The sequence below is a fragment of the Spea bombifrons genome, chromosome 1, assembly GCF_027358695.1.
Source record: "Spea bombifrons isolate aSpeBom1 chromosome 1, aSpeBom1.2.pri, whole genome shotgun sequence".
Taxonomy (NCBI): Eukaryota; Metazoa; Chordata; class Amphibia; order Anura; family Pelobatidae; genus Spea; species Spea bombifrons.
Genome location: NC_071087.1, coordinates 127,423,883 through 127,450,738, shown reverse-complemented (window position 1 = coordinate 127,450,738; position 26,856 = coordinate 127,423,883). Strand labels below are relative to the sequence as shown.

General features: G+C 38.4%; 1 protein-coding gene across 1 annotated transcript in view; it reads right to left on the bottom strand.

The window, feature by feature from the left end:
* WSCD2 (WSC domain containing 2) overlaps positions 1-26,856 on the bottom strand; it is a 143,801-nt gene that overhangs the window by 31,161 nt on the left and 85,784 nt on the right. The window contains exons 3-5 of the mRNA XM_053473266.1: positions 13,081-13,195; positions 11,265-11,449; positions 4,156-4,277 (exon numbers count right to left, since the gene is read on the bottom strand). Of these exons, the coding sequence (XP_053329241.1) occupies positions 4,156-4,277; positions 11,265-11,449; positions 13,081-13,195 (422 nt within the window). The remainder of the gene's footprint in view (positions 1-4,155; positions 4,278-11,264; positions 11,450-13,080; positions 13,196-26,856) is intronic.

Here is a 26,856-nt window from a genome sequence, read left to right as displayed (position 1 = left end):
CATTATATTTTGACCAACAGTGCAATAGTTATGCTAATTCTGGATGTGTTTAAATCCTCTTTTCCCAAAGGTAAGGCTACTTGTATGCAACCCATGTGATATAATAGAGTAGCTAAAGCAGCATATTGTCTTAGTGGTTATTGGATATATATAATCACAGTACACACATTGTACAGCTTTTTATAGGTAAAGAAATACAATAGATTTCCTGTATAATAGGCAGAGGGTCCTAGTAGATCAATACATAATAACTCTTTGTAGTCTGACAATCTACCGTTATTATTTTTAAACACAAAATATCTGATACAATATTTCTACACCATTTCTCTGTACTGGTAGCAGCCCAAAATGTATTTAACTATGACAGCCAAGGGATCAGTTCTCCACAAACTGCCCATTCCCACAACTGTTTCATGCAACTCTAAATGCAAGGGTGGGCTGTAACAATACTTGTTACAGTAGAAGCTTGTCTACAATGTACCTATTTACACCTAATGGATCCTTATACATGTATAATTCATCTTAAAAAAATGTAAGTGTTAATGAAATTTAAATATTATAATGTATTTTTAAAATTATTTCCCATTGAGTAACCTGCAGAAAGATAAATATTCAAATTCCATTTACTGAGTGTTTCACATAAATCTGGAACTTATAATGGACAAACGTTGACAGCTTAACAGAGGAAACAGAATTGCCATGCATTCTATGAATGGAACGTTCCATCAGCTCTGCCTGATGATGAGAAATCCATAATGATGCATCTCCATCGCCATTTGTAGCCAGTCTATCAACAGTCAATAAACTGCAAGTTTACCACTCTCCTCTGTAAATAAACAGGCTGCAAAGCTAATATCACTGACTATACAAACCATCGCTCTACAACAGAGGCTATAAAGGCATGAAGTATTACCGAGTGAATGCAAAAAAGTGTAAAACAGGTAGTTGTAATACTTTTTATTACTGGCGCACCGAGCTGTGACATGTAGTTAAGGTTTTTCTTATTACAAACCTGAAGGATTTTCAGCCGTCTAAACTAGGACACCTATATTGTGCGATATGGCAACAGGAAGGGAGAGGCAAAACTTTGCTGGAAGTGAGCAGACAGAAACCAGAAGTGTATAGGGCCAGACAGAGTAGCCATCTCTCCACCTTATACAAGGAGCTACCTGGTACCCGTCAACAATAGAGAATCACGTTGGAACTGCAGCAGAGAACTCCATTGCTTTTATAGCTTCATGGGCCAGTCAGGGGAGACCAGTGGATCTCCTCAAATGGCTCTTGAACCCCACTGACAGTGGTGCAGCTACCTGGGACAGCGGTAAGTGCCAGACGTGCAAGACTGCCTCATGAAAGATGGGACTGTTGGGAGGTGTGATCATATCTCTGCTAGTCAAACCCTGAGAGTGCTGGATGGAGCAGTTCTTAGCTAATGGAAAGTTTCTGATCAGGTTGGCTGCCTGCCTCCAGCCCAGACAAAAAACAATAACAATGCTTTTAGACAGTCTTTGATTAAATTTAGTTTTAATTGTTACTGCACCGTAAACTGTTCGGAAATGAAGAATCTAATTTTTTTCTGGCAGAGGAGTTAGCTGATTCATCTTTTATTGAGAATTCCATTAATCACCAGTCAGCTGTGAAGTGGGTGTATGAGCTTTCGGAAGACATATCTGCATTAGCCAAGAAGTTAGAAATGATGGTGGTACATCTGTTATTATTAATTACACCATTTCAGAACCTTCCCAGAAATATTATGTGAATAGTTAAAGCATACTTGATTTGTCTGTTCATCTTTAACATATACAGCATCGGCAACACAACATATTTCTCTGTGTAGTATGAAAGTATTACCCGCATCATGTGTAACTAAGACAGGGGAAGCATGACGTTTAAAAGAGAAAAAGACTGCTAGGCCAGCAAAGCTAGGCTAGACTGCAAGTGTGCAAGGCCAGTAGAAAGCCTAGTTCTGCTACCAATATTTATAAATATATAAGAGAGAAAGATAATACAAAATATTTAGTGTTTTGCCCTAAAATAAATTGGTAAAAATGTCTGATGCAGTATATAAGTAGTATATACATTAAATACATAGACTACAGCTTCTCCAATCCACTCCACAGCTGTACATTTTCTGCACTAAAACAAACTATTATTACTTTATTAATTAACTTGCAGTATCGTAGTTGAGCAATTATCATTAAACTCAGCCACTGCTACACTAACTCTGACTGTCTCACACTCCAACTTTCTTGGAGTCTGTAACTGCTACTGACAAGTTAAAATGGCGTCAGCACACTTATACAGTGGATATAAAAAGTCTACACACCCCTGGTTAAAATGCCAGGTTCTTGTGATGTTAAAGAATGAGACAAAGATAAATCATGTCAGAATGTGACCTATAACGTGAACAATTCAATAGCAAAATAAGATGAAATCTTTGAGGGGGAAAAAATAAAAAAAACTCACAATAACCTGGTTGCGTAAGTGTGCACACCCTTAAACTGATACTTTGTTGAAGCACCTTTTGATTTAATTACAGCAATCAGCCTTTTTGGGTAGGAGTCTATTAGCATGGCACATTTTCTTTGCAAAAGCACTCCAAATCTGTCAGATTGCGAGGGCATCTCCTGTGCACAGTCACCTTCAGATCACCCCACAGATATTCAATTGGATTCATGTCTGGGCTCTGGCTGGGCCATTCCAAAACGTTAATCCTCTTTTGGTGAAGCCATGCTTTTGTGGATTTGGATGTGTGCTTTGGGTCGTGTTCATGCTGAAAGATGAACTTCCTCTTCATCTTCAGCTTCCTAACGGACGCCTGAAGGTTTTGTGCCAAAATTGCCTGGTATTTGGAACTGTTCATAATTCCCTCAACCCTGACTAAGGCCCCGGTTCCAGCTGAAAAAAAACAGCCCCAAATGATGCTGCCACCACTATGCTTCACTGTGGGTATGGTGTTCTTTGGGTGATGTGCAGTGTTGTTTTTGCGCCAAACATACCTTTTGGAATTATGGCCAAAAAGTTCAACCTTCGCTTTATCAGACTATAACACATTTTTTTCCACATGCTTTTGGGGGACTTGATATTTGTTTTTTGTCTTGCCACCCTACCCCATAGCCCATTCATATGAAGAATACGGGAGATTGTTGTCACATGTAGCAGACAGCCAGTACTTGCCAAATTCCTGGAGTTCCTTTAATGTTGCAGTAGGCCTCTTGTAAGCCTCCCTGACCAGTTGTCTATTCGTCTTTTCATCAATTTTGGAGGGACGTCCAGTTCTTGGTAATGTCTCTGTTGTGCCATATTTTCTCCACTTGATGATGTCTTCACTGTGTTCTATGGTATATCTAATACTTTGGAAATTATTTTGTACCCTTCTCCTGACTTTATATCTTTCAACAATGAGATCCCTCTGATGCTTTGGAAGCTCTCTTCGAACCGTGGCTTCTGCTCTGAGATGCAACTAAGTATATGTCAGGTAAATCCTACTAGAACAGCTGAACTTTATTTGTGATTAATCAGAGTCACTTTAAATTATGGTAGGTGTGTAATTACTTCTATTTAACATGAGTCTGAATGTGATTCTGAACACAGCCCCAGCCCCAGTTATAAGAGGGTGTGCACATTTTTGCAACCAGGATATTGTGAGCCCCCCCCCCACAACAGGGGTGTGTAGACTTTTTATATCCACTGTATATCTACTGTTTGTCCCTTTCATTTGTAAATGCTGATTGGCCAGAGTGGAAAAAGTAAGGAAAAACTCCCACAGATTGATAGACCCATCAGCTATAACCATCAATGAGACCACCTCTTGTTTTTTTGGCTACTTCTACCTATCAGCCATTGATATGTACCCTCCTACACATAGTTCTTCCCACTCTACCTCATAAAAAAAACAAGTTTGTATATATCTACAGCTACCTTTCTTCCTGCCCCTAGAGTGTAATTAGAGATGTATTCTATAGTGCATGTGGCTTAACTAAATTAAGGGCCTCTTACTACTCAAAGTCAAAGGCTGTAGGGTCAGGGTTAAATCAATAACTGAATACATCTGGGGGTTTTACGGAAGGCTGTGCTATAAAAATGTTGTAAACTAGACTAATACCCTTATTTTATGAAAACCCAGCAAAGCGAGACCAGAGGACAATGAATTACCTTTTCAGTGCAAAAATCTACGCATTTGTCCACAGACATATTCAGCATAGTGCAGCTAGCAGGGAGAGCTAGAGATATATTGTCTGGTCTACGGAAGCATCCTCGAAAGATTGCACTGCCATCTGCACACAAAAACAAATAGACAATAGTCAGTTATATTTAACCCAACAATTCAGACATATCTTCCAGCTGACAACATGGCATTGCCAGATTTAATGTTTTACGATGATAATTCTATTCAGGACAAGTGTTCATTTTTTGGAGAAGAACCCAAGTCCCATTCCCCCCTATCCCCTGATGCAATTGGTCTGTGCCATGTGTATTCATGTATTATAGTGTTCTGGCCTAATTTATCAATAACATGTGTAAAAGGAAATTGGTTTAGAAATTAAAATATAAATAAAATGTTCTTCTAAATACCTTACTCATGTATGGAAAGATCCATCACCGCCCCCCTCCCCCCACAAAAGTGCCTGCCTGTCATGTTTCTAAACACACCAAAAAAGTAAAAGTTCCTCTCTTTGGTCAGTTTAAATGTTAGGGGCTATAGAATTTTATTATTTAAGCAGCTGAGATAGGCAGACTGATTATAATCACAGGTTTTCATGGGAAGGAAGAAAGCAAAGAAGGGCATCCATAAAATCCACAGCAGAGCTATGCCCCCCAGTATATGCAGCTTGAAGACTGGATGTTAACATTGTATAAGAAAATGGAACCCTGAATTAACAGAATTCTTAGAAATAAAAAAATAAATGGTTTTTAAGTCAACTTAAAGAAATGTATAAAGTACGTGGTTAACTATGGAATAGTTTACTCTGAAGGGTATATATAGATATATATACAGAAAAGATAAATGAGTTCCAAAAACATATGAGAGTCCATCATTTTCCATATTAATTTTAGAGCAGGCTATTAAATGATTGACAATTTCATTATCCAAATGCACTGATCCAGTCCATTTAAGCACACTGTAGACTTGATGCTGTATATTATAGTTAAAGCTGCTCTGTGACCGACAATTTCAGCCATCTGATCCAAGTCACGTTACATTCATCCCCATTGCAAATACCTTAATAATCTCGATATGTTAATTTTTTAAGTTTCTTTTTCAAAATTTAAACACGTGCTAATGAGATTTGCATGTCTGCAGGCTTAATATTAGAATGATTGCTTACTTTGAATATATAACGAGAGATCAAATTCACAGAGGATGTAGAATGTCAGGCACGGTACATAAATAATCATTTTTATTCATCAAAGAAAAATTAGAGTCCTTTTGAATTACGGTGCCGCTTGTGTCACATAAAGGTTAATTTCGTAGATTGGTCACCAAATGTGCTTACACCCCTTTCATTCATAATGTGAAAAGTACATTATCATTACCCGGAATGTGATTTTAATTCTAACATAATTATGTATCAAAGTTACTTAGTTCTGTCACATCCTGATGGGTAGAAGACATTTCCTTGGCAGTCTGTAATACATTTCATAAGAAATAATCAACATATATGCACACTGTGGTTTATATCGCCTAAGAAATCTTCCATAATTGATAGGTAGCAATTTGTTATGGGTGTCACATTGTAGTTTAATTTGCCAATATATACCTTTATTAAAAATATGTTGACAGCTTTGAGTCTTTGGTTAGAGATATGATTAAATGATTAGGGCTTAGAACCTCCATTTAATTTGCCATTATCTTCTAAAGTACTGAGGCTTTCTACATTATGTTGCAATTGAAAATAACCTCGAGGCGATCAATAAACTTTAAGGGTAGCCATACAAAAACAAGGAAAGTAAGAACATGGCTATTCCAGATAGGTCATAATGCAGCAAAAAGATTAAGCTTAATATTAATCTTACAGAGTAAATAACGGCAAATAAAAACAAAATAATCATGATTAGCATATTAAAAAGATATTGCTTGCAAACTAAATTAGCCTTAAAGCACTTATGAGCAGCAAAAAAGTTTCAAGTCCTCATATTAAACCAAGTGGGATCATTTATAAGTGTCTAGGCCACAAAAGTACATTCAATAAAATGAATTTCTTTGTGTAGATACTGTCTGTTCATTAAAATTAATTTGAATACTGATTTTTTAAGACCTATTTTATATATATATATATATAATATATATATATATATAGTGCACATTTTTTGTTCAAGGATAGAGAAAGGCTTGGAAACCCACAGCATCACAAAAGTTATTGTATTGTAGAGTCATTGTATCTGTATTTAAAGTGTAAAAAAAAACTTCTTACAATATTTTTATATTCAAATAAACAGATGACTTAAACAGCATTCTGACAAAAACAACCCAATCACTCTATCCTGATTTATCTTAACCTTTGAGTAGGAATTAGTTGAAAACAAGTTACACTTTGTGAGGATGAGTCTTTGACATTTGATTTCTAAACAGTCTAGATAAGATTTGTAGCAATAGCTTGCAGTGAAAACAACCATCGTCTAGCATTTTGCCATGGCTTTTGATTACCTTGTCTAAATTTTAGTATAAACCCATACTCTGTTTTCTCTAAAGAGCTATTATTGTGTTCTTTTAAAATACCCACTTTGTTAAACTATAGGAACATGCCGTTTTCCCCATTCCTCAAGTAGTAGGCAGGCATTTTGTGATCTCATAGAGAGTATAAACATTCCCTTATATTCTTGATTTATTATAGGTTAACGTTGTTATATTACCACATTATACAGATATATAGAACCATCACACCATGAATGGTCTATTAGATCTCCATCTTGTCGTCTCGTGTTACCAGTTTCTAAATGATAATATATCATGGGAGAAATGCCCTTGTTCAAGATATTTTTTATGTCAAATTATGCTGACATGGCCCAAAAGCAAGAAGAATAATTTTTCAGATGGTTGCTGCTCTGCAGTACCCAACGAAGACTGTGAACTTCTGACAGCAAGTTTTGATGAACAATTGTTCCGTGAAGCTGATTAACCCTCGTGTTATAGACCTGTTAATCTGCTGAGTAGTTTTATCTGTACAAGTCAAGGTAGCTGAGTTATCAGAGAAACATGTCTATATCTGCAGAGCTGCCCAATCCCAGCAGCGCTGGTTTGATGATATCTGGCCACTGACTACAAGGGGATATTACATTTTGCCATGGACATTATTGTGTACTTGAATAAAACATCATATCGCAAAGATTGCTCATAACTCAAAAAACTGACAGGTCTTGTAGAAGACTGGCACCAATTTCACAGTAATCCCACAGCCATGACAAAAAATGGAAGTGGTGTTAATAAATGTCATTTCTTCATAACTACATTTCAAGCTCAAACAGAATACAGCATCATCCCTTTTCCCCATCAGAGAAGTGACATGAGAGGAAAGAACATTTGTTTCATTAAAAACATGCTAGAAACATCTCAAATCTGTAACTCATAAAATCTTACATAATGCAGTGCCAATGTGTTTTATCCCAAATTAAATAGTAATGTAATAATAAGGAAATTCATGTAGATACCATATGAACCTCTGACAGTATTGTGTTTACCTGCGTGCAACAAATCAGCAGGTACAGCTGTAAAATCTGACACTGGATGCTGTATATATTGAAACTCCAACCAGTGAAATTATTCAATCCCTTTTCAATTATTTTTATATGTTAGTCTTTGATGTATTTGTTTGTTTATAAAGTTTTTGACATGAATATAGTGTATGATCGCCTCTTAGTTCGTTTGTTGTAAAATATGTTTCATCCAGCTGTATCTCAAATAAGATTTTAAAGCATTATTTTACCATTACCTGTTTTTTCCCTGACTTTACATATGCATTACATATGATGATATAATTGACGCAGTGTTGCATTAGTATTATCTTGGCAGCTAGGCTTCAACCAAATACCACCTCAAGCAAGGAGATCCCTCTGCTGCCCCACAAATGCACATTCCATGTCTATTTCATATATTTAGAATACCAGTGTGGGCACAGATATTATATGCATGCCACCAAGCATTGTGAATGCCTCTATTGTCAAGTACCAGACTGACTTGTACACATTGTCAGCATTTTCTGGGGTAACAGCTGTGACCCACTAGTCCAGTCATCTCAGGGAGCTGCCTTACCCCCTTGGCACCAAGAACACTATTTATCACTATCATTTAGCTTGTATAACACTAAAATCTATTTTCAGAGAGATAGAGTTATTGTCTTGTTTTGGCTTTTGTGTCTAAATATTTCTAACATTTATGCCACAAAATGGTAGAGAGCTCACAATCCAACCTTTATTGCTACCTACTGTGTGTAATTTATCTAAAGTTAATGTGGAGCAGGTTCAGGTCCATTGGGCTGCCTAGGGCACTGAGCTAGTGGGGCTATCAACACCAGGTTCCCGCTTGCATACAAAGGGCCCTGAAGACATTCAGATTTCTACCCTAGTGAGCATTTCCCATTAGCAATCCTTAGTTGGCTCTGTACCCCTTCACTGATGCAGAGCCTGCTCATCCCTTTGCTTGAAGGATTTGCCAATGTTGGCCTATTTTAGCATGTAGTGAAGTGATGGAGTAGAAACTATAAGTCTCCTTCTCACTCTCTCTTTAGTTTGTTCAGTTTGTTCACCCAAGGCACTAAAAACCCTTGGCTGGTCTTGATGTAGAGTCATTTTTTTGTAGATTTGAGAGCTGTCCCCATCCTGATATGAACAAGCTATGCCATAATAAACTCACTGTTTTAACCCTGAAGCCTGTTTAAATTCCATCAGTCAGTAGAAGGTGATTGGAAGGATGCCTCTGAAAACGTGCAGTATCATTCTCCAGTAATACTACTATAGTCTTATTTCACCTTGACTTTTTACATTGAAGGTGACAGTTAACACACCTAAGAGACTTAAAATGGGTTTAGAGATTGCTGCACAGATGAATTACACCTCATTCATTGGACATTCAGATAAGGTTTTATAAAAGCCTCCTTAAATATGAAATCCTTAAATATCTATTATTATACTTGAGTGAGATAAATATCCTCAACTGATGTTATCATACTATCCATTCTACTTCCTACAGGTCTCCCTTTTGAAGGGCAATTCTTGCTTGAGGCAATAAAAAGCCCCACTGCAAAATCCAAACTACAAAAGACTCCAGGTATAACAATCTTTTCAAAACTGTATAGACACAGGCAGAACAAAAAAACTAAAACTCATAAACAAATGGGATAGCTGCTACTTTACTCATTAGCAACAGTGTTCACTGTGCGTACCAATTGACCCTTTGTACTTTTGTATATGATTTATGCTAAGCATGCAGTTATAAAAATATGGTTTTTGTGCATGAAATATTAATATGCTACAAAGCTCTGATTTGTTTTGTGTCTCACTATGAACAGGGAATATAGCATCATAGACTGGATGGCAACAGTCACAAATCCACAAAAGCTGAAGGGTGGCTATCCAGTTCTGTAGCTTTATAGGATACATTCAGCTGTTTTCTTTGGTCACGTTCAATGACCCGTCTTAACCCTGATTGGTTTTTAACGGAGGTGAATTATGCATGGTTAGCGATTCATTGACCTGCTACAATCAAATCCTTTAGCACAGAAACTAGAAACTGTTAGAAAATGGTATAATTAAAGTTAATGCACTTAAGTGATTCAGTGGGGTTTGTAGACAGATAACACATCATAAAGTGATACATTTTAATCCATTTTTCTAGATGATCAAAAACCATATCTAGGGATATGATGGCATCTAGTGCTGCACAGATGTCCACCTCCATTGTAGTCCTAGCATGCAGCTGACAGCTGTTGTGGGGGCCAAAGGGACAGCTGCTGTTGGCCCTAAGGTAAGACTGGGTACATGACAGCTGCCTCTTTTGCCCAACAGTAAAGGCAGCCATGGTTACAGTGGTGGTAAGAACTGCTTAGACCACGCCTTGTTTTAAGCCAACCATGCTATCCATGGATATATGGCACTTACAAAAGTTCCCTAGGTTTAGGTTTCTATCCAGGACTAAAACTACAAGTTTTGTAATGATGAATTTAACTAAATAAATTCTACACCATTATAATAGCTTGTGACATTTCACAGTAAACAAAGAAAGCCCTCACCACCTTAGCTGCCAGAGGAATCTGACACTGAGTAGGTTGTATCCCCACAGGTATTAATGACGATGGACAAAGCCAGATAAAATCAGTGCCTCATCTGTAACTTGACATTTTCAGTACATTTTGTGCTATATGTGGGCATGATTTCTTGCAAGTAAATTTAAGGAAGTCAATAGTCGCTGCAACTGCACTACTCCCTTAAAATAACAGTGTAAAACCTTACTAGTTCAGAGATTGATAGCACTTCATGATCTACTTTTAATTCATTTGGATGGCTTATTTCAGTTATGCACAACCATTAATTAATTTCATATAAATCCACAAAAAAGGAGGAAGGACTCCTTACACACCCTGTACACACCCTCCCCCATTCCAGTCAGGAGACAGCATCCACCTAGAAGCTCCATCATTTTGTGAAAGTTCTCTGGAAGTAAACAAAGAACGAAGGCTTTTTTGGTGCAGCGGAAGAAGACAGAAGATAGAAGACAGAAGAAAGTAGGCATACGAACAAAAAAGATGCAAGATAAGAAGCAGGGCTGCATTCCATGATATATTGTGAATTTAAGGACACACCAACTCTCCTCCAAACTATTCTGTCAACTCTCGTTTTAGCCACTAAACCTCACATAGATATAACATAACACAAATCAGAAATCAGAATCAATTGATACATCATAACCCATTTTAAATATGACCACTATTTATTCCATCACCAATGATGCTATTGTGAGACAACTGTGACAACCAATATACACATTTGTGCCCGAACTAACTTAGTGTTTTGAGATTCTGAAATTGGAACCGTGTGGTCACTCTGCAATAATTTGGCTATTTTCAGTGAACATGTGGTTAATTTGGCATCTCTAGAGTAATTAGTTCAGTTTAGTATATTAAGTTGTTTACCTGTGATCTTCAAGAACATAAAAGATCTCCACAGATCATTAAGACATGTTTAATCTTATCATTATCCGATATTTGCAGCTAGAAGAGAGCTGTCTAGGGAAGCATTTTTGAAAGAGGATTTCAGAATGCAGTACTCACACCTCCTTGCAGACTCCTGAGTGAGCTCAAGTCGGTAAATGGAGAGACGGTTAACACCACCACAAAAATTGCTCTTCTCCCCTTTGCATTCCATGTTACAATCGGACTCACTGACATTTAAGGCTTTGATTTTGTGACCACAGTAGCATTCTGCTCCAAATTCAAGTCCAGCATACATGTAACCCCTGCACAGAAATTAGTGAAAATAAGGAAAATTAAACCAAGATACAAAAAATGTTCAAGACAGATAACCAGGATTATATTTAAATATGACTGATGCACTATTGCATAACTATGTTAAAACTAAGGTTGGTTGCAATGCACTGCTCTCTGTTGGCAAGTACATACAGAAATCTATAACGGCTAAAGTAATCTATGCAACTAAAGTAAATCCTTACAACAGAATAAACATATTGTTTAGTTCTAAAAAAAAAAAAAACCTGCCCACACAAACATGGCCTTTCGATGTATACATAAAATATGATGTTTTCATGTGTCTTTATTTTATGTACAGCAAATACTGGATCTATACAACACAGAATATTTTCATGAAATGATACCATATATCTCTGCTATTTCAATTCAGAATGGGATTTTATTCCAAGAAGTAATAAATATTAAGGCGCCTAGATGAAATAAAGATTCATGGACTAGCTGCTCTTGAGATCTGAAGAACATTGTTTTTTTTTTTCCTTATAGTCAGAAGTTTTGATACAATTTAATCCTGAAGTTTCTGAGTAGATCGGTAACAACAGTGCAAGGGATATCCCCCTTGCATGGACTGAAAAGGTGAGTCCCACTCCTTGCTAAAGCAGGAACACTGGCGCAGCTACCGGGAACATTACATGGAAATCATCACTGTCTGTTGAGACAGGACTGTTGGGATGTATGTAATGTATAGTTTTACATCTGTTTACTATAGAGCTTAACTACTTGGGGATATGTTACCCTGTACCCATGCCCGGACTAAGCAGCTATGTACTGCCTTGAAGGTTGCCATTTAAAAAATAGATATCTACCTAAACAAATCTGGTGCATTTTTAATAGCAAGAGACCAGTGTGTAACAGGAACATTATTTTTTCAACCACATTACATAGAAACATATACATAAATTTACATATATCACATGACAGCTAATTAGAGTGAAATATTACATGTATTAAATTAATATCTAAATTGTAGATACATTCACATTCACGTGAAAGCAGCTTTTTGCATGTGCACATCACAAAAACTGGGGGTGAATGTTATTACAGTATTTCATTAAAGACTTTGTCTCATATCTGAAAGTAACCTGAGAAGAGAGGTTTCTAAGATTTCAGTGAAAAAGATAAAAAAAAATCAAAACAAAAAAAAGAAAATCCATGAAAAAGAAACCATTTATTGAGCAATTAGCAAAATAACTTACATTAAGATTCTATTAAGTGATTCTGTAATCCCGGTCTTTCAGTTTTACTTAGCTATATTAGTCGAGCAGACTAGATTTGACAATACTGCTTATATAGTGAGAGAGCTACTGATTGCAGATACCTGAGCAAGCAAAAGCAATTTTCAATCCTGTCAAAAGGCTGCCAGCCAGTCCCTATAAATAGTTTTCTGCCATAGTGCACCTTGCAGAGATTTAAGAAGGTGTCTTCTAGTTGCTGATGGTGCCTTATGGCAAATCCTGCTTAGTAGTTGTGGCCTTTATTGCTCATAATTCAACACAGAGAAGAGAAATTGTGTAATGAAGCTCGGGATTTGGCAGGAGCTAAAGAATTTGTTGATGTGCACATACTAATAAAGCTCCTTTTCGTTCACCAATCACCACCCTACCGTTCAGCACAGTTGTCCTGGCAACGGAAAACTGTCATCTTTTTGTAGTCGAAAAAGGACACTCCACGGAGGGCTCTCTGCCGTGTGTCATCCATGTAGCAGCCAATATATTTTGCTGCAAAACAACAACAAAAAAGTGCAACATGTTAGACACATCCAAGGAGGGGAAACCATGCATCATACTGTTGAAACCCTCCCCTGCTCAATATTGATTTCAAGTTTAGGATGAAATTGCTTTTGTATAACACAGAGTACTTCTGTTGTTTCAAGTTATATGTGCTGTTCTACAGAATTTTTAGCCTTGCCTTAATAGAGCCCTGCGCAGGACTGTTTTCTTGATCCCGCCCACTGAATTTCTGACCATTCCTGCCCGCTCCCGCAACATATGTGTCCAATCCTGCACGCTCCTGCAACATATGTGTCCAATCACGCCTGGTCCCGCAAACATTCTGTCACAGCACACTGTGCCCCTGATATGCCTTATATCCCATGATATGCCTTCTACCCCATGATATGCCACTGTGCCCCCAGATATGCCACTGTGCCCCCAGATATGCCACTGTGCCACCAGATATGCCTTATATCTCCAGATCTGCTACTCTGCCCTCCAGATATGCTATTCAGCCCCCAAGATATGCTTTATACCCCCGATATGCCACTGTGCCCCCTTTATGCCTTATACCCCCCAGATATGCTTTATACAGAATTTTTAGCCTTGCCTTAATAGAGCCCTGCGCAGGACTGTTTTCTTGATCCCGCCCACTGAATTTCTGACCATTCCTGCCCGCTCCCGCAACATATGTGTCCAATCCTGCACGCTCCTGCAACATATGTGTCCAATCACGCCTGGTCCCGCAAACATTCTGTCACAGCACACTGTGCCCCTGATATGCCTTATATCCCATGATATGCCTTCTACCCCATGATATGCCACTGTGCCCCCAGATATGCCACTGTGCCACCAGATATGCCTTATATCTCCAGATCTGCTACTCTGCCCTCCAGATATGCTATTCAGCCCCCAAGATATGCTTTATACCCCCGATATGCCACTGTGCCCCCTTTATGCCTTATACCCCCCAGATATGCTTTATACCCCCTATATGCCACTGTGCCCCCTGATATGCCACTCTGCCCCATCATAGAAGCTCCGGCGGAAGTCATTCACAAACATTCATTCACTCATTCATTCCCTCATTCACAGATACTCAGTCATTCCCTCATTCATCGATACTAATCATTCAGATACTCATTCATTCCCTCAATCAGGCATACTCGTTCATACAAACTCCCCCTTATCTGAACTGCAGATTTCCCGCGCACTCTCGCAAGGCTGCCTTCACGTTGTTCGCACGCAGTGTCTCTTCTCTTGTCCCGCCCAGGACAAAAGATCGCCAAATCAGCACTGGAGCACTGAGTCTAGAGGGGCAGAGAAAGAGGCAACGGCATATGGGGACATTCTGCAGAATACCTGTACGCTTTTGCAAGAGGGAAACCATAATAACTTAAGTTGACCTCTTAGTTATCATATCCATGAAAGCACTGGTGTCTTTAAGTGTTTCATCTGAAAGATTATTTTCTAAAGCATTTCAAGTTACAAAACAAGTGCAAGCTAGCACCAGTGTCCATGGCAAGGTTGGTGACGGCCCATTAAACATCATTAAATTGTCCACCACAGACCCCAGCAATGTTGGTGCCTACCCTTGAAGTGGACCTTGGCCAAGAACTTTATGAATTCTATGATCCATCCTCATATGTCTCTATTTTTATTAAGAAATCTCATGACTAATAAAAGCTCTTAGCCCTTACTACCTTGTATGTACATAGAAGATGTGAAGGACAACACATATAGCAAATGGTTTCCAGAAGGGATAGACACTTATAAATACTTTCACTTATGCTAACACAAAAAATATTGCCAGTGAGTTTCTGAGCACCATAGTATTCTTAGGTAACCAGTAGTTAAGACATTCTTGACTTAAAATGCACAACTTTACTTAACACAAGAATAACACGTTATAAGGATTGTCACATATTCAAACAATGATATACAATGCTGCAGAACTGAATTAGAATTACAACTTTATTTGCAACTGCTTCGTTAACTCACAAACAAGAGTTATAGTTTAGAGTTTAAAGAATACTTTTCTGGCTTTTGAATGCATTAGTTTTAATATTCACAAACCCTATTTTAAAGTCAATAACCATGCCGCAGACAAATGTCATATCTTTTTTTTTATTTTTTAGATTCCCTAGAGTTGAACATTTCAGACAACATGTAGGCATCCTTTAAGATTGGAAGAAAGGTGCTTTTGTTTTAAACACTGTTAGGGCATTAAAAAAAGTTTGGATGTTTTTATAGATAGTTTATAGATGACATTACTGTCTGAGTTAGTTATCTTGCCCTCTTCTGGATCAACTTACATGGGTTTGTGGAATGTTTGATCTTGATGGACTATATGTATAATAATCCATCCATTTCACTATTTTATGTAGAATTAATCTGCATACCACATCTTTCCATCTGCCGTGAAAGCAGCACTTTCTGCATTCCCACCTGCTTAATTTAGACATTACTTGTTTATTTTATAAACTATGAATATTCTAAAGCAGTGTGCAATGCATCGATACAGTATACAAATTACAGCTGACATTATACAGACAGTTGTGAAGTACCATGGAAGTCTATGCGACAAGCCCTCTTTTTTAAACATTTTTCATGTTTTAATATTGTTCCTACTTTCTTGAAATGCAAAATGTAAAGAAGGAATTAATAAAGTCCTGATTATTAAATGAAGCATTTCCCTGAGGTCATAGGACTCCCCTGTGTGATTAAGACTGAGACATTCTGTTGTTAACATGATTGAGTATGGTAAGGTCTTAGTATGTGTCTAGTAGAAGTTACACCAACAAAGCTAAAAAGTATAAAGTTTGTGAAAAGAATATGAAGAATATGACGTATTCTACCAAAATCTATTATTAGATAAAAGTAAAGAAAGAATACATAATTTTGCTACTCATGTAATTTACTTATTAACCCCTGAGCTCCAAGGGTCAGAGCACATATTTCCCTGCCAGGAACCAGTTACCATTTAGGTGGCAATCCCATGCACAGCTTTGACTTTAACTATGGCAACCTATATTGTCACAGGACAAGTAAAACATCACTTATAGATCCCTAGTTTAGAGTAAAACACACATCCCAGAAAAAAAAAACATTTTCTCCCATTATTCCTTGATAAATTACAAACCAATAGTAAAGGTAACTTTTACTAAATAACTTGACCCCCTTAGTAAGTTTATCTAATAGATCGCACACACATCCCATGAAGGTAATAGAACACAATATGCTGGGTAGGCACTAACAGGAAGGGGTTACATTCCATAATCATGCTAAAGACACAAAGGCTAGTGAGAAAATCCATTTGTTTTCAACTATGTCAACCTTTTCCCACCTTTAGTGCATCCACTTTTAAAAAATAAAACTCCAATCCTATTGGTATTATCCACTTACTATTATCACTAAGGGCCCTTAATTTTATTTCAAAGCTACTCATTGGTCTATGGCTGGTCTAAATCTTTCTCATATTGTCAGAAGTGGCTTTCCTCTTTGATGTAAGACGCATAAATACTTTTAAATGTGCACAACTTTCTTGTGGATAGGGTAACATGGCTGCTGTTCAGCTTGCTACCTAAAACTTTCTCTTGCAGTTATTGATAAATCTCCCCCAATGCCATTGAAAAGATTTGGCCTGCAACCCTTTTTAAAACACAGTTCAGGTCAAGCCACAGCATCTCAATTAAGGTGAGGCTGATATATTATCCTGTATACTTCTGTGATACAAAACATAATTAATGCATTCCTCCCTACTTCTACCCCTGGTGAATAGGGATGCTGGGGGGTTGGAGCTTGGGAGGTAGCGCTACTGCGCATGGGCACAGTTCTTGTGTGCTCTACTTTACGTAATCAAGCTGATGAAAGAGGAGAAGCACAGGTAAGCTTACACAGGTAAGTTACTTGTCTCTGCAAAGGCATGAGGGTTAAGCACCCCATTCAATGACCATAAGAGGATGCACAGATTCCTCCAGTAGGTTAATTTATCATACTCTAATCTCCTATGTCATTGGAAATTTGATAGTGGGGTGAATAGGGCAGAGATGTACTATCTGTTTCCCAGAGGTAGTTTTGGTTTTCTTAATCCTTACCCCACTGCACATTGGATGGGGAAAGAGGCAGTGATTGTCATCTTTATTTACAGTTTTTTTCTTCAGAACTTTGTCTTTAAAAAAAAAACATTTTACATGTTTTAGGTGAAGACATGCAATGTGTAATTCTAGGGTCTATTTGCAAGCAACCAGTAGATTAGAGAATACACAAGTTGCTCAGAGTATTATCCTGTAGTGGAAGGCAGCTTTAGTCTGGTCAGTCAGGTCACCCCTTAACTCTACTGACCATTCTCTATCTTGACAACACTCATGTAACATCCATTCAACCCACATAATATGCACAGTAAAAAAACAATAGTCAAAACAAAGAGTCAGAGGCACACATGCCCTGCTGTCCGACCTACAATAATTATTATTATGGATCGTAAGATGTCAAATTTTAGTTGACATGTCTCAATATCAGAATAAGTCATAACGCTAACTAATGTGTTATCAACTGGGCCTAAATATATGATTGTACAGTAGTTATCAAAGAGAAAGTACACAATCATGGCACAGAAAAGTATGATTCACTCTAGTTTTTTCAAGGCAAAACAAAAACGCAACTTGTCCCTAAGACAGCAAAGATAGAAATGCTTTCACTGTCACTTAATCATAAAAATTAGACAGAATGTCTCAATATATCAAGGGCATCGGCCCGTTGAATTTCCGCATCACAGATCTTGTTCCATACTCTATAGTTCATGTGGAAAAACACAGAACAGCCGTTCTAATTTCCAGGTAATTAAACACAGCAAAGCACAAGGTGACATCACAAGAAGGAATCTTTCAAGTTTATTGGAAAAACACTATGTTCCAATTCTTTGAAAACAAACATCTATAACATCAACATCTAAATTAAGTCAGAATCAAAAATATTCTCGTAGGAATAGCTAAGGAATTATAAACAATGGTGCACTTGAGATATAACTTTTTCATAATTCATGGGTTATCCTCTGACCAGCTCAGCACATATTGTATAGACTGTATTAAATCTTCGAAACCAGCAGGTTGTGTTGGCACAGGCCCATAAAAACAAATGAGGGGCCCTGCTTCGAGAAGTACAAATGAAGCCCCCAAGCTCCTCCTACACACACTGACACACAGTAACATACTTACACATGCACTAAAGATAACATATAAACACAGTAAAATACTTACGCAGACTAACATACTTTACCACACTAACATACTCCCACACACATACTAATACACACAGTAAAATACGCAAACATACTAAGATACACACGCATAGTAACACACTAACCAGGGGTGGGATGGCATCTTCTGACCTGAGGCCCCTTGTCCCTTCCCCAGTAATTCAGTAATTAATATACGCTCACCATAACATTCTCACTCTATCATCCTTCACTCCCATCACACATATCACACATGACTCCATCATACATGACTCCACAAATAGAAATAAATTGGAGTACTTACAGTACTTGGAATAGTGCAAGGTATAATGTCCTTTTCTGCTATTGGCAAATGCTGTAGTTGTTCCAAATCCACAGCAATATGCAGAAAGAGAAAACACAGAACAAGCCAAGCTCAACCGGACAAATGCTGCTGTGAAGACACTTGCTTTTATTTACAACATAAAGCATTAACACAAACATTTCCTCAATGTGTGCTAACCTGTACACATGACTCTGTCACACCTGTCACATATAACACTTGACCCGCTCACATTTCGGCTTAATTGTTTCAAAAGGACTTTCTGGTAGGTAGACAATGTAATAAAGCAGCAGGAAATAGAATGTAATAGCCTCCCAGCAGAGGCGGTCGAGTTTAATACAGTGAAGGAGTTTAAGTATGTATGGGACAGGCATTAGGCTATCTTAGATATAAGATAAGGCCAGGGACTAATGAAAGTATTCAAACATTGGGCAGATGACATGGGCTGAATGGTTTCCATGTTTCTAACACCTCACTCCCTCACAATTATCACACATTACACCTACCACTGCACATTTCACATATGACTCCCTCACATCTATCACATATCACACATAATTCCCTCACACCAATCATGTATAACAACTCAGTCCCACACACCTATCATACATCACTCTCTCACACTTGTCACATATAACAGCTCACTCCCTCTGTGTTGGGACGGAGGGTGTGTGGCCTACTGGCCTAGCGGTATGCCTGTGCCGTGGGCTGCAAAGGGCGCTGTGATGTCTGTGCGTTGGTACCTTAAGTGTGCCAAACCCAGCATGCAGCTAAGAGGCAGGTAAATGGGTAAATGTATTTTTGTTTGTAATGGAGGATACCACAAAAACAGTGTTTCTGGTCCCAGATGCTATGCAGCTCTGCTACTGGTTAAAATATTAAGTTACAGATAATTTTGCTTATTCATTTGATCATTCAATTAAAAGGTATAAATTATCAAGAAAAAATTATATTAAAAGTATGCAATTCAGAAGAATTGATCTAGAAATCAATTTTAAAAATAGATATTGTCAATCATTACATAAGAAGATTCTTTTGATAAAAACTGTAATAGTTTGATAGGGTAGAATGATTTCTATTATTTTTTCTTCTATATGCCGGCTCATCTTTCAACGCTGGGATTTATTTCATAGAAAAAGATCATTGAACAATGATGTCAAGAGGTTATCAAAAAACAGCTTGAAAAGTGCCATTTAAAAAATTGAGGAAACTATCTTCTTTTAAGATTATGTATCTTGACTGATATATCCTGATTTGATTCTGTAGACGAAACTGTCTGCATTTTCAGTAACGTCACAGGATAGAATATACTTTTTTATATTTTTAATAATATCAAAGTGAGGGATTAATTAATTATATGTTTTTATGTTAAACTCAATTTGGTTTCTTTCTATGATTCTCTTTGAAGCTGGATATATGTGTACTACACAGGACAAGCTTGTCAAGGGTTCACAGATGCACATGCCTAGGGACTTCTCAGTTTTCCCCAGTAGTCAGTAGAGAATTATGGCCTAGGGTTTTCTGCCTAATAATAAGAAGCCAACAGTAGCGTACCTAAAGGGGGGCCACCTAACACGGGCACAGATGGCACAGACGGGCTGTTTTAGGGGCAGAGGTGGCACAGACAGGCCGCCTCAGGGGCAGAGGTGGAACAACCAGGCTGCTTCAGGGGCAGAGGTGGCACAACCAGGCTGCTTCAGGGCAAAGGTGACACAGGCATGCTGTTTTAGGGGCAGAGGTGGCACAGACAGGCTGTTTTAGGGGCAGCAGGCATAGGCAGGCTGTTTAGGGACAGCGGTGGCACAGCCAGGCTGCTTCAGGGGCAGCGGTGGCACAGCCAGGCTGCTTCAGGGGTGGCGGTGGCACAGCCAGGCTGCTTCAGGGGCGGCGGTGGCACAGCCAGGCTGCTTCAGGGGAAGCGGTGGCACAGCCAGGCTGCGTTAGGGGCAGCGGTGGCACAGCCAGGCTGCTTCAGGGGCAGCGGTGGCACAGCCAGGCTGCTTCGGGGGCAGCGGTTGCACAGCCAGGCTGCTTCAGGGGCAGCTGTGGCACAGGCAGGTTGTTTTGAGGGCAATGGTGGCACAGGCAGGCTGTTTTAAAGGCAGCAGTGGCACGGGCGCCTGTTTTAGGGGAAGTGGAGGCACAGACAGTTTGTTTTAGGTGCAGCGGTAGCATGGAGAGGCTGTTTTAGGGGCAGAGGCCTACCATGTCAAAGTCTGGCTTACCATATAGTGATAGGGGTTATGCTGCACTACCGTCAATGTCTGGCTCAGTATATAGTAGTGGGAGTTATACTGAACCATGCCTGTTCAGTAAATGTTATTTATTTAAACTTATTTAATTTATTTATAAGTTAATAATTTTTTTTCAGATTTCCAGTTTTTTCCACTTGACAAACAGTTTACAAATTTGTGAAATAAATATTCTTACAAACCTTTTTTTTGTGGGGGGGGGGGGTGCCACATACAGGATCCGCCCCAGGTGCCAAATACTCCAGGTGCCAATAGTCTCTTTGGGAAAATCAGGCTCCTCATGGGACCACTTCAGAATAAACTGGTTATAAAGGAGATCATTGATCTCTCCAACCAGCCCAGTAACACTATGGGCTGTGCCGAGTCAGTGCAGCCCAAATAGTCACCTTTATCATGGCGCTGCATCCTTAAAAGGTGGAGTGTCGCAATACAATGTCATATCCCAATGTTCAGCAGCAGGGACAGTGGCAAGGAGGAGGTAGCAGCCGGCACTACCTAGGGCTGCACCAAAAGTTTATTAGTTTCCTGTTTCACTGAAGAGCTGGATTACTTTTTCAATCTCTGCCCAATATTGTCTGTGCTCTGCCCATTTCCTGTCCCTTTAAAGAATAACTGTGGTTAACCACCCCACCACCATGGTCACAACCACAACCCCAGGAGGGGGAACTTTCTTTGAGAAGTTCTCACATGGAGACCTGACCCAGATATGTTTGCACAGAAAAAAAACTAGATCTGTGTAACCTGTAAAGAGCCACATGGCTAATTTATAAAGAACAGATTCAATTTTCTGTGTTGTGTATAATCCCTTTCATTCTCTTTTGTGTCAGACACGATTGTGGTATTGTTTTTTTATTAGCAGATGTTATAGAAATTACCGTATTTGCTTGATTATAAGACGACCCTGATTATAAGACGACCCAAATCTGAATATTAATTTAGGAAAAAAAGAAAAAGCCTGAATATAAGACGACCCTATAGGAAAAAAGTTTTACCAGTAAATGTTAACTCATCTAAACTATTTTTTTTTAATAAAAGCTATGATTGAGAAAAATATTTTGGTTTTATTTCCTTCTATTTTCCAACCTGCCCCCCAGTTATGCACATCTGCCCCAGAAATGCCTTATACCCCCTATATGCCACTGTGCCCCAAGATATGCTTTCAAACCCTCTAAATGCCACTGTGCCCCATGATATGCCTTTTAACCCTATATGCCACTGTGCCCCATGATATGCCTTTTGACCCCCTATGTGCCACTCTGCCTCCAGAAATGCCTCATACCCCTATATGCCACTCTGGCATTTAGAGGGTTAAAAGGCATATTATGGGGAAGAGTGGCATATAGGGAGGTTTAAGGCATTCAGGACGCAGAGTGGCGTATAGAGGGTTAAAAAGGCATTTCTGGAGGCAAAGTGGCATTAAGGGGGTTAAAAGGCATTTCACAGAGCACTCTGCCTTCAGAGATCACGGGGAACTCTGATCTCTGACAGCTGGGGAAGGTCTGCGCAATGGACGCAGACAACCCCCGCTGCTTACCGCACCTCCTCCCGGCTGCAGCATAAGTTGTGTACGCGAATCGCTTAGAGCTCTACACACTGTCCGGTGCTTAGTCCGGGCAGCGGGTAGAGCTCTACACGAATCAAGTAGAGCTCTACCCGCTGCCCGGACTAAGCACTGGGGACTCAGAAGCACCGGTAAGTTGGGGGGGGCATAACACAGGAGGATACAGGTCCCCTGCATCACTGCGGGGGATCTGGATCTTAGTCTCATAGTCAGACCTAGTTGAGGTCTGATTATAAGACGACCCCGGTTATAAGACGAGGGGTATTTTTCAGAGCATTTGCTCTGGAAAAAACCTCGTCTTATAATCGAGCAAATACGGTAATTCGAAGATAAAGCGGGCTTATAGACAAGCAAATGCTTTAAAAATACACTCCAACCTGTTCTATCTGCTCATCTGATGATCTCTGTCTGTCTGTCCTGTGCTCTGATTCCTCGTTCTCATGCACACTTGCAAAATATGCCACTCTTCCTCCAGAAATGCCTTATACCCCTATATGCCACTCTGGCATATATGGGGGGTTAAAAGGCATATCATGGGACAGAGTGGCATATGGGGGGCATATAGGGGTATATAAGGCCACCAGACAAGCTGCGATAATGCCCGACAGATCCCATCCTTAAGTATGGCTGTCGGCTGGATTCACACATAAGTTTAAGAGCTCAGCGTGAGGCTGCATGTATTCAGGAGGCAGACAAAAGTATGTCATTCTATCCGCTACGGTTGGTTTAAATGCCTACTCTGGTCCTGCCCTTTAAAACCATTACATGAAGTACAAGGAGAAAACTATCCTTCCCAGGCATGTATATAACGCAGAAATCATAAATGCCAATAGAATTTAAAGCAAATTTAACCAAATGGCTCTAAAGCTGTTGCTGAATTATCTCGGCTGATCCTCTGCCAAAGGCTAAAAAGGAATCATACCAGTAATTCAGCTGCTTGCCAGCTTAACCTGTTTTCGACAAAAACTTTTCATCAAATTCTCATACAAATGTATTAGACTTCAAAGGTTATAGTGATCGTTATTGTGATCGGCATTTTTCATTTCTAATTCTTTCTGATGATCCTTAAACATATCAGGTAAGCGTCCATTTATTAATACGTTTACTGTGTTCTTAGTTTTGGATGATGCTGTAAATCCACAGCAAGACAGAGAGGGTTTTGTGAAGTTATTTGTCTTCCTTGACTATACTAGTCTCTTGAAAGTCATTTTTATATCAAAAAAACAGAAGTGGAACACATTTGTATTCCATTGCAGTTACAGTCATAATATCAAAATGCCAATGCTGAGATAGCATTCTGCTAAAACCTGAAGAAAAAACACAAATTATAACACAAAAAAGACATAATGTATGAGGTATTATTAAATAGGAATGTACTAATCAAAAGTTGAATGCATGTGTCCTACAAAAAGCAGTTACATGGCAGATATTTAAGTTTTTATGTATAAATTATGTTAAAAATTAAGTTTGAACACACACCTTTCTCTCTTGCTTCTTGATAGTTGGCCATATAATTGCCTCCAATAGACCTGGTTGCCCCACTCTCCCTGTTTTGCAGGCGGTGTGGATTATAGACTAGTAGGAGAGATCCTTTTATATTTCCTGAGAGGCGCAGGAAGGTGAAACATGTTACTGTTACAGCATATACCTTCATTACCGCTGCTACTTTGCCCCACTACCACAGTGAAGTGGCTATTTGGCTATGCAGAAGAGTGGCCATGCCTATTGTCACACCCACCTCACAGGACTGGTCCCATCCCTTCCAACTTCTCAACACAGGTGTCCCAATTTAGACTGAAGTGTTGGGAGGTATGTTAAGAACACCAGTATATGATGTCAAATCTCTGATGTTCCAATTCAGATGTCACATAAAGAATTTATCACACATGCAAAGCAGTGTGTGTTTAAAACAGGCACCTCTCCCTGTGCTATAAAACAAGCCTGTAAAAACTGATTTAGGGAGATTTTCCAATCTCCTCTAGGCTGTAATGAGTGCAAATCTAAAAAATATATTAATCATTTGCCAAGCATTAGGGAATGAGAGATGATTGGGGGGTGATTCAATAAGCTAGGTAAAAAGCAGGTCCTAGTTGAGATTATTTGGAATAAAAGAGCAAAAAGAAGCAAAGACAGTAACATAGTAATTTAGGCTAATAAAACACAACTTTGTGAAGTCCAACAGTGGAAAGATAACTGTGCCTCAAAAGGGGGAAAATAATTTTTGACTCCAAACAGCAATCTGATATATCATTTTATCAACAAGCTATAGCTTATCCTTTCCGTATAGTCCTGTATATTATCGTTGCTTAAAAGTAACCAAGCCTGTATTTAAAGAATCTATCAAATTTGATAGCAGAACATTTATGTTGAACTCCACGTATTGTCCTTAATGTAAAGAACTGTTTTCGCTGCTTTTAGTGACAATTCTGGATGGATAACACTTTTTCTTTGCACAGTTCTATTAATGAACAGGTCATCAGAGAACAACAGATAGCGTCCCTATTTTTTTATCTAATATTATATTCCCTTTTTATACATTCAGTTACCTTACTAGCACTTGCAGTAGCTGCCTGACATTGAAAACTGTTGCTAACTGTATTGTCTACAATTAAGTCCTTTTCATGTAATGAATTATTTAACACAACTCCATTTAAGGTATAATTTATGTATTTATTTATGTTCCCAAAATGCATAACTTTGCATTTGTCAACATTAAAATTCAACTACCATTTGGCTGCCTAGTGCACCTATTTGAAGAAATAGTTCAGATTGCATTTCCTTCCCTAAATTTTGTGTTATCTACAAACACTGGCACATGGCTTTCACTGCTCATTGCAGGATCATTAATCAAGACATTAAATAAATGGACCTGGGGCAGGACTCTGTGGTACACCACTTACTACATTTGTTCATTTGGAGAATTTTGCATTAACAACAACTCTCCACTTCAATCTAGGTGCAAAGAATGTTACTTTTGCAGAGTAACCTTTTTATAAGGAACTGTATCAAATGCTTAACCAAAGTCCAAATAAATCACATCTACTGAAAGACCTTGGTCTATATTTTCGTTCACCTCTTTATATAATGCAGTTAAGTTGAGTCACCTTATAAAGTATGCCAAACATTTTAAGAAAAAAAAGGGAATGTGAATATGCTACTTTTTATTTGCTAGTATTTTCAAAGAATGTGATGTAGTTGAAAGTGGTTGATTGTTAAATATCCATGTGATGCTTTGGTTGAAGAATTTGACACACTATAAACAGATTTTTTTCTGTGGTTTATATGAATTATACATAAACCAAGTTGTTCAGCCACCAGTTTGTCTGACATAACAAAGATCTGGGCATCATTTGCACCACTATTGTACACTTTCTCTGTCCTTAATATGGATTCCAATGTAGTCAATTTTGGTGAACATGTGATGAACATTAGCTGACGGTAAACACTAAGCATTAAATATACTAAACGATTGTATATGCAAGGCCCAAAATAAATGAATTACAATCCCAATCTCTAAGAAGTTTAAGTGATGATTTGTACTAGAATATAACATGGAAAGTGTATAAAACAGTCTTTTGAGTCAAGATTAAGAGCTGTTACAGTGTGTAACAATGCAGAACTGGTACCGAGAAATTGATGGATTTGAGTCTAGTGCTATGCAATCAAATTACATGATTACGTATATGCCAAGTCTGATAATGAAGACTATATCACACAGACTGGAAACAGTGTTAAGATCCAGGAGCAAGTAATCTGTCAGACAGAACAAAATCAAAATTTACATTAGGAAAGTACTTTTTTATAACTATAGATAGTAAGGTCTATAACTTTCTAAACCACAATGTTAAAATCAGGTACTGAGGGTTTTGTTTAAATGGGTTTCCTTAGATTTCATTATTTTCATCCTATCATCTAATAACAAAATTATAAACATGGTAAAAAAAAATGAAAAAAGCTAATGAAAATACCTACTAAATATATTCTACTATTTTTTCTGAGTTTAGAAATATATAATGTTTTAATGGGTTTTTGCTCTTTTTTGCAAGTTATAGGCCAATAAGTACAAGTAGCATATTACTATTTCAAAACCTTTTTTTTTCTAAAATTGGTCATTCTGCCCCATGTCCTATTTTGGGCATCTTTGAAGCCGGTCAGTTCAATCTACCCCCATCAAACATATATGAAAACTAGACACCCCAAGGTATTTCAAATGCTAGTATTTTCCATGCACTAATTCTACTACCAGCCCTTGTCAAATTTGGTGGTAGAAGTTTGTGTGTGTGTTTTTTTCAGCTC